The sequence below is a fragment of the Poecilia reticulata genome, chromosome 19 (genome assembly GCF_904066995.2).
Source record: "Poecilia reticulata chromosome 19, P_reticulata-male-v2, whole genome shotgun sequence".
In the NCBI taxonomy this organism is placed as follows: Eukaryota; Metazoa; Chordata; class Actinopteri; order Cyprinodontiformes; family Poeciliidae; genus Poecilia; species Poecilia reticulata.
The window spans coordinates 11,576,573-11,585,876 of record NC_088848.1 but is presented as its reverse complement, the minus strand read 5'-3'; the positions used below and the strand labels follow the sequence as shown (position 1 = coordinate 11,585,876).

At 38.0% G+C, this 9,304-nt stretch overlaps 1 protein-coding gene across 1 annotated transcript; it reads right to left on the bottom strand.

Annotated features, from left to right (window-relative positions):
- Positions 1-3,468: 3,468 nt before the first annotated feature.
- Positions 3,469-8,756, bottom strand: LOC103481593 (galanin receptor 2a). Its single transcript, XM_008437172.3, has 2 exons — positions 7,385-8,756; positions 3,469-5,723 (listed from the first exon to the last, which is right to left on the bottom strand). Exons 1-2 carry the CDS (start codon positions 7,723-7,725, stop codon positions 5,054-5,056), a joined length of 1,011 nt encoding a protein of 336 aa, XP_008435394.2. The 5' UTR covers positions 7,726-8,756; the 3' UTR covers positions 3,469-5,053.
- Between the last annotated feature and the right edge of the window lie 548 nt (positions 8,757-9,304).

Sequence of the window (9,304 nt, the reverse complement as noted above, 5' to 3'; positions counted from 1 at the left end):
CAAGCTAAATGTCTTCAGCTGAACTATTTTATGACCAGAAAAGAAAAAGTGTTTGACCTCAGCGCAGAGATCTACTATAAGCTCGGATGATTCAAAGAGAGGCTTTTAAACATAAACGTGCTGTTCCGCTTTTAAAGCATGGTAGTGGCAGTAGCATCCTGAGGGCTGTGGGACTGCCAGTGGTGCTGGGGCACCACATGGCGACTGCTGGAATTCATCAACAGCAGGTGGTTAAGTCAGATTGGGTCCACATCCAACATGCTTTTGTGCCATAAATCCAAAATCTACTTCTCTTGTTCATAGTTGTTTATCAGCTTTAACATTTAAGATAATTGTTCTGAAATTTTTCTGAAAGCTCCACAACTGTTTACTTACAATTTTCAAAAATCTGCTGTCCTCATTTTACATTGCAGCCCAACTCAAGGTGAGCTTCTGCTTTAATAATGTGCTCAACATTATTGTCGTCACAGAGGTGACGGAGTGAGATTTCAAGCTTACAGCTTGACAGAGAGAGTGGTTTAAAAAGTGCCAAATTTAGAGTAAATGGAGGCTATAAATGAAGCATAACTCATTAGGCTCCTAAAGATCCTCGTTTGGCAGAGAGCTGAACGTTTTGCTGAATGCGTCCTCCAGGTGATGATGACGCTGATGCAGCCCTGGAGCTTTAAAGTCTACTGAGCTGTTTTTATGTTTCCCCCATGGCATTGAAATCATCCTGTGGGTCACAGTGAAAGGTGAAGATGTTGCCTCTTGTCACCAAGACGACTCGACCACCTCGGAATCGGCAGGTCTCCATAGCAACAAGGCAATGCCGATCGATCCCGGTTGCTTGGTTCCTTCCAGGTTTCATTAAAAAGGTGAAGACGGCGGAACAAAAGATCAAGTCTTTCTCTAAATAACAATTTAGTCTGAATTTAGACCTTCAGCTGGAAAATACAATGGCTACAGCCTAGGAATACATATGATGCATGGAAAATGCTTGTTCATTTTCTTATTTCTAAAGCAAATGCTATTCTTAAAAAATATACAATTTGAGTAAAAGAAAAGTGTTTAAAAAAAACAGTGTTCAATGATTTTATGTTGAGAGAAAAGACGCCCAACCTGTCGCCATGTGAGAAACTAATTAGCCCATAATCAGACTACAAAAACTCTGATTAATAATGTATTTTATTCATTTTAATTAGGCCTGATTACCGTCTGAACTGTAGAATCAAGTACCTGGCTGACAATGTAGCTCTTGGGCTAAAAGATCTACAAAAAGCAACATGTCTGGAAAGAGTTAGAAAACCTTTTTCTAAGGCTTTTGGACACAAATGAACAAAATTGAAAGCCATTATTCATGAATAGAGAACATCTGAAACTGACAAATCTTCCCAGCAGTGCCTGACTTACCGAAACATCTGTGGAAGATGAATCCTGGAGTCTCTAAAGTGGTGCAGACCTCATTTACCTTGGCTAAGGTCAGTGTTCATAATTTAACAACAAGAAAGAGACTGGGGGAGGAAATGGTGGGAGAGTCTGAAAATCACTGCTGACCAAAAATAACAGCGAGGCCTGTCTTACATTTGTCATAATCATTGATGATCCTCAGGACTTTCACAGTGGTGTAGGGCTGCCTTGTTTTAACTAGCAAAAGCAGTTTGAACAGATCAGCAGAAGAGAGAAAAAACATCTGCGGCTGGTAGAGACTGCTGTCCTGATTCTTTCTTGTAATCTCTTCAAGCGGTCTTTAGAGGAAAATTAAATTCACTTAAAAACATAATAATAAAGTCTGAGAGCTTGGATGGAAAATTCAAAGAAATCAGGGATAGATTAGAGCTTTTGAATAGGTGAAGTTTTTATTTGTACATCTCCTGGCATGTGTTGTCTAAAAGGAGAACTGGGTTGTTCAGACATTTTCTTTTATCTTCTTAGGCGAGGATTACTAAAAAGCTTATGAGATGAGGAGTTACTGTCTTAGAATTTGCTGCAATTTTAGACTGGAGAGATGGATTAAATTCAAACAACAAAAGAAGATTTACATTACATGAAAGAAGACTCGGAAGAATGAGTATTTACAAAAAAACTATTTACAAAAACAAAAGAAACTTCAAAAAGCCAGAATGCTGTAGCGTGGAAGTCTGACTCAGAACATTACATCTATGCCTTTTAGAATTGAAATTTTCTACGGTTTATGTAATATTCAGCTGTTGTGATCATCTTGGGCCTCATTGAAATGATTGGAACATCCCATAATTTCTGAACTATTTTGCTAGAAATACTACTAAATACAATACTACAGATGTATTTTTCAAATAACAACTTTGTATTTGGAGAAAATTACTAGTGATCACCAAATAAATTCTTTTTTAAATTTTCTTACCTTTTTTTATGCCTTAAGAAAATAAAATAAAAAATTGGACAAAAAATCCCGACACAAAGGATCATAATTCATGCATGAAAGGGTTAATAAGAGAAGATGAAGTTATTGGCTGCGTAGGCCAGGAGATGAATTGGTTAACACAAAAACACCAAGTCAGGTGTGGCTTCTGTGAAGAGGAATAAAACCCAACACTGTTCTACTGAACACAACTTATCTCCATTAGTTCAACAAAACATGTACTTTTAAATTCGTAATATAAAAACTGATGAAGTTAAACATTAAATAAACTCATAAATCTTATTCTGAGTCTCTTCTCGGCCAAACAGGAACTAATTAAGGGCCACAAGTCTGAAATAAAAAAAACACATTTACACATAACATGATTTGTTTCTAATTTTATCCATTGATGCTCTCCAGCCCACCATAACAGCGGTCCAGATTACGCTTTCCCCTCTTCGGTTGTTCCACCTGAACGTAATAAACTATGTTCCTTTTACAATTTCATGTTCAAAATTCTCTTTTTAGGTAAACTCAGACCTAAATCTTGACATTTAATACCATAAAGTCAAGGCTTTGTGGTTAAAACACCACATTTAAAAAAAAACAAAAAAACAAACCCTTTTTTTGGGCATGATCTTCTGATTATTAGAAAATCAGAACAATAACACAGGTGGAAAATACAATTTTTGCTTCAATAAAAATGATTCCTAAAGAGCTGAAAAATGAAAGCCTGGCATAAAATAGACAATCAGCTAAAGAATAAAGTGTCTTTTCCTGTTGAATACTTTTCTGATTTCCCGTTGCATAACTTTCACATATTGCTCTACACTAGTATTTTAATGTTCCGTCAATTTTTTTTAGGAGCACGCAATAACATTCAGCAGCAATATCATGCAGACATTTTGCTTTAGAGGCCTGCTCGCAACAGGCTGATCGCAGCAGATGTTCGGACATGAAGACACAAGGAAATCTGTCCAATTACATAACGTTATGGTTACAGTCCAACGCCGCCTACGTCTACCATCGACCCTCCCTGATGTCGAACGCATCTAAATTCTCTCGAGATGGATCAAGAAAAGCATCACCAGGTATGGATGACAGATGGATGAAATGCAATACGTAGTTTATTGGTCAGTCAGTAGTGAAAGCTGGTCCATACAGGCAATATTTATGCTTAGAACTGCTTTGATTTTCATAAGAATGGATCAGCAGTGGATGTCAGGATGTTTGACCACAACCAGAGAATTATTGCAAGTTTATTTTTACAGATCAGTTACTCACAACCATCAGAGTATCCTGTTTGTAGCGTTGACCAGTTGAACACACGACTCACGGAGAGGCTCAGCGTGAATGCCTAGATTAAAAATATTTAAAGCCCAAGTGCAGGTGAAGGAAACACTGAGTGTCTGTCTGTGTGTGTGTGTGTGTGTGTGTGTGTACTAATATGAGTTTTATTCCCCCACTTTGATGATGCATAATATGCTTAGAGAGATGTAATTTGTTTTCTATATTTAAGTCACAGTGAGATGTTTCACAGTAATCACCGTTTTTTCTTTTGACCGCAGTATGTTCCAGATATTTTAGGCTCTCAGAAAAGTGTCAGAGTAAATTAGTATTAGATCTGCACTCCGCCGGGCAGCAGGGGGCGACTCCCCTGGTTATGCACCGCAGAGGTCTGAAAATGGGACCGTATTATAACTGTATGTCATAGTTATCGGGTTCAGAACTTGATAACATGTATTATTTTTAAATATGTGTAAAAAGACTTTAATTTTTTACTGAAAAGTTTTGAAAAATCAAACATTTAATTTTGTCAACACATCTGTTGTTAATACTTTGCGCAGCCTCTTTTACCAGTAGTGTCCCTAACATTTCGCAAGGTTGGAGCAATACATGGAAACATATGGGCATCTCATTCACAAATCCTCTACATCTTATGGACCCTGTTATATATAAGTTGAAACCAGATATTTTACACACACTAAAAGACTGGACTGTCTTTAGGTACAAGTCCCCAGGTACCTGAATGTGCCACATTTGTCTTTTCAAAGATTTATGCACAAGAATATCAGCATGGTAATTTTCCGCCATGCTGTTTAGAAAATAGACACAGCCAGTGTGTGTAGAACCAAAAGAAAAAAAAAAATCACAACAGAAACTAAAGACTTCATCAGTTCTGAACAAGGATGAGAGATTAAACAGAGGCGAGAAAGAAGTCCAATTACTTTCTTACGTACTTAGGACTGTCATGCCCTGTGTGACTGAGAATCTACACCTGCGTGAGGCTGGTACATGTCAAATGGATAAAATTACATTTGGGTAGGAACGACGTTTTAGTCTTTTGTTCAGATTTTGAAACTCTGAAAGATAATGGCACCAAATTGACTCTATGTTCCTGTGATCTGTTTTTGTTTCAATGTTGAACTCAAACTCTGAACAGCACTCAGGACAATAAATCCCAGGCAGTCAGTAAATTCATTAACCATCTTCTATGATGGATCAACACCTAAGGCTACGCCAACACAGAGAATAATTTCAACAACAGTAATAAATAAAAACTGTCCGCATCTTCCTTCAAAGTTGCTTTTTCACTTTTTTTTAACCAATTATTAATTATTAATAGCAGCAACATCAGTAATATTTACAGAATTTGTCATTTTTTAAGAGATGTTTCTCAGAGTTTCTCTTCTGTCAGGTTGCAGTGGAAGCTGCTTCTTCCTCTGAAGGTCTCGTCTCGATGTTGCTGACTGTGTTCACTGCCTGGATGACGTGCACCCTGTTCTCCTCCCTCCTCTTCCTCGAGCAGCTGAAAACCTTCTGGAAACCCTTGCGGAAGTGCTTGGAGACGAGCGCGTAGACGATGGGATTGAGGCAAGAGTTGGCGTAGGCTACCAAATGGGAGAGGATGCGCAGGGCGTACGTTGTGTGGTTGAGCGGGAATTGTCCGAACCACATGCAGAGGACGATGAGGTGATGAGGGAGCCAGCAGAGACAGAACAGAGCAGCCACAATCAGGATCATTTTGGTGACTTTCCGCTTGGAACGCCTTGACTCTGACTTGTCCTTGACAGGATCTACGCTGGTCCACAGGTAGCGGATGGTGCGAGCGTATGTGAGGCTGAGCACCAGGACGGGGATGAGGTATCCAAAGATGAAGGTCCACAGGTCCATTATGAAGCGAGGTCTGGGCTCCCAGGCAGGAATACATAGCAAGGTGCCATCAAGGTCCATCTGAGAGAAGTAGCTAAGGTATGGTGTGGAGAAAACCAAAGCCAAAGACCAAACCAGGCAGATGGAGATGAGGGCGTTCTTTGGAGTCCTCATCTGCCGGGAGCGAAGTGGGTAACATATGGCTAAATACCTGTAGAAACAGAAGAAAGAACTTCTGAAACGGAGGAACGACTAAGTTGGTTGAGAGGTAAAAGTTTGTGTTGTTCTCAGAAACTTCAAAGTCAACCATTGAGTGGATAAAAAGTGACCAAGTCTGAGCTGCTGAAGCCAGATTAGATGTGACGTACAATGCCTCTGGCTAACACGCGACCACAAACCTCAATATTAAGAATTTCTTATTAAACTGAAGTACATCTCACAATTAGCCATCTGGTTGGGAGGAACAGACTCAGTCTTATGTTGAATCATGACAAGAGACGCTTTCAAAGTCCTAATGAGCCAATTCCACCAAGTAGTAAGGAATTTAATTAAACTACAATTCAATTCAGTTCAATTTATTTATGTTGTACCAATTGAAAACAAATGTCTCAAATATGAAATTAAAAAAAAAATAAAATTACTGGTAGTCTTAAAAATAAAATAAAATTCCAATTGCTAAAGTGACTAAGCCTCATAAAAAAAGAGATTAGGTTGGTCTTTCAAAATAAAGTTTGAAGATGCGCTTCCTAGTAAAATCCTCAATATTTTTTTTTACACTAGATGGAAATAAAAAAAAAGGAATTTTGTTGCTGTTTAGAAAATAAAGCCATATTCTTCAAAAAATAAAAGCTTAAAGATTTATTACAAAGGGGGATTCAATGTCGATGATGGAAGCAGTCATTAAAACATTGTATAACACTTAAAAGTAGTTTCAAGTTACAGTTGCAATAAAAACCTTAAAATGTCTTATTTCAACCTGAGATAACACATGAGCAGTGACGCTTAAAGAGACAGATTTCTCAGCCTGGTCATGGCTGGTTTTTGTTGTTGTTTTTTTTACCAGGCTAGACTTTTTACATGAACTGAAGCTCTTTGGGTGAGCTTCCTTTCACACTGATAAATAAAACGAGTCATGATAGACCTTTAACATAAAGGTTTGTTCTTGAGGATAGGGTTGTTAGACACAAAAGAACAGAGCTTATCGTCGTCTTTGGATTTTGTTAGTTTTTCATAATTTGTCAATTTGTCAAGCAAAAATAACAACAACAACAATAATAATAATAATAATAATAATAATAATAATAATAATAATAATAATAATAATAATAATAAATACATAAAAATAAAAAGATTCCTCAGTATGCCAGACTACAGGCAGCAGCATCAAAATTTCTGAAACTGAAAAACACAAACTTTCACTGTTGATTAACAACGGAAAGCTTTCACGTTTTTATTCTTAGACTGCAATCTGGTTTTATTATTTCCAGCTCCTCTGATGTTCTGCTTCTCCATCCCAGCTGACTGTGGTATCTCTGACCTGAAGACTTTGAGCATTTCCCTCTTTGATGCTCTCAGCTCTCACGCAGGAAGCGAAGGTTATCTGATGCTCAGCTGAATACCGGGAGTAAAACGGAGCGTGAAGGCGTTTGAGAGTCGGCAGTAGATAGTTTTAAGATCTCATTTTTATTTCAGTCAACAACACGTATTTTGCTTAACTTTGTAGTTTTCTGAACTTACGCACGTCATTACGATTTATTTTATTGTATTTTATTTTTCTGACTTGTGCTGAAACTAAAACAGTGTTCTGCGACTAACTCGTTGAAACCTAACATTTACAAGAGAATGTGAAAAATGTGACACGGAGTTGCGCACCTGTCCAGGGAAACGGCGGTCAGTGTGAAGATGCTGGCGTACATGGTCAGGAAGATGATGAAGTGCACGGCTCTGCAAACCACCGGACCGAAGACCCACTGATCCAGGGTGTAGATGGTCGCTTGGAACGGCACGCAGAAAACAATGAAGCAGAGGTCGGCCACCCCGAGACTGAAGATGAACATGTTGGTGGTCTTGGTGCTCATCTGTCCGTTGCGGCAAAGAACTGCAAGGACCAGAGAGTTCCCCGCGATGCCGAGCAGAAAGATGAGAGAAAATCCCACGGAAATCAGCACGGACTCCGCTTTCCACGCAGAGGAGTTCGTGGAGGACAGATTCATGTTTCTCTCACTATTTTGGTTCAGTTGGTTTGATTTGCGCACGGCAGCGTCGATGCGCGGCTCCTGGAGGCGCACAGCTCATTACGCACTGCACCCAGACCACAGACCCGAGTGGATTTAGCTTTGATAAGCCGTATGCCGCAGAGAGAGAGGCTCCCATCTTCAGATGTTCGAAAACTGAAGATGTCTGAACAGTTGGGGCGAATGAAAAAGTCAGGTTCAGTCAGACACTGCTCAAACAAACAGGATATTAGTTTTATATATTTAAAAAAAGTGCTTAGAAAGTACAAATTTGTCTAAAATAATATTGAGAAGACAGACATAATAATATACCAACTAAAATTAATGTTAATTAGTCACTTTACTCAAAGAAGTTGTCTACAATGAGCAGGTTTTGCTTTGAAGAAAACCATGAGAAATCTGCGGCTCCAGCCTGAATTAATCAATGAGGTAAGGCTGCCCTCTTGTGGACAGATTGCGTCTCTGCACAAATATTAGGGAAATTAATAGTTCCAAACTTCGTGAGGCACGAATACGTTTACAGCTATTTGGAAGTATTGACAATAAGTTGCAGACAAAATTATTTAGAAGAAATAATGAAATAATAAGCGAAAAAATATAATGGAGAAAAAAATAATGTGACCCGTGATAAATGACAAAAAAAGAATAGATGAAAATCAAGAAATATGTCTTTAATGACACAGTTGTAAATTTACTCTTAAAAATGTGGTATTTTTTAAACTTTCACTTTCCCTTCATGACTGATTATCACAAGTATTCAAGTTCAAAGAATTTAAAAAAGAAATGAAGTCTTGTAAAATTTGGAGTTGTCATTATTTTTAGGGTTGAGAGCAAAAAGAAACAAAAAATAAAAAAGGGCACAGACCCAAATTTCACTTACAGTGCAATTTGAAAATTAAATGCATACAAATTTAAGGTGTTTGACAGAAGTTTGCATGATGTCTCCTTGATGCCCCCTTTGGACATTTATGAGTCTAAAACCTTGCAGAAGGGCCCAGTCGTAAAGAACTTTGAAAAGACATTTGTTCTAAATTCTAAATGTTCTAAATTTCCCTTTTTATCAAATTGAAACGTTTCAAATGATCAAAGATCAGTAAGTCACCCTCTGAATGGCTTAAAAAAACAACTTGGAGTGTCCTTGTGCTGCGGCATGACCTGAAGCAGGCTATTCATGCTTGAAAACTCTCCAATGTAACAGAAGTAAACTAAATCTGCTCAGAAAAGTTGGCCAAAATTCTTCCACATCGATGTTAAAAAACTCATTGCAAATGCCTGACGGTTTTTCTGTTCCTTCAAACGGTAATTACTTTCTCACATATAGGGCCAGAGTTTTTTTGGAAGGTTTACCTGATTGCTAAAAGTCATCTAAAAATGGGTAATATCACAAAAACAACACTTTTACTGAAGCTAACTCAACCTTTTGAACCCACTGTCACAGACTAAAAAAAACACTTTTTATTTCTTCTACCTCTTGAATTATAAATAAACGTGTTTACATAGTTAATTAAAATGAGATTTGCAGGTTAGTTTTAAAGTTGCCCGTAGGGTTTTCATGTCA

Coding starts and splice junctions, on each gene's coding strand:
- LOC103481593 (XM_008437172.3), bottom strand. CDS start 7,725: ATGAATCTGTCCTCCACGAACTCCTCTGCGTGGAAAGCGGAGTCCGTG. Junction 5,724..7,384: donor ACCGCCGTTTCCCTGGACAG/GTGCGCAACTCC, acceptor CTGTTTCTACAG/GTATTTAGCCATATGTTACC.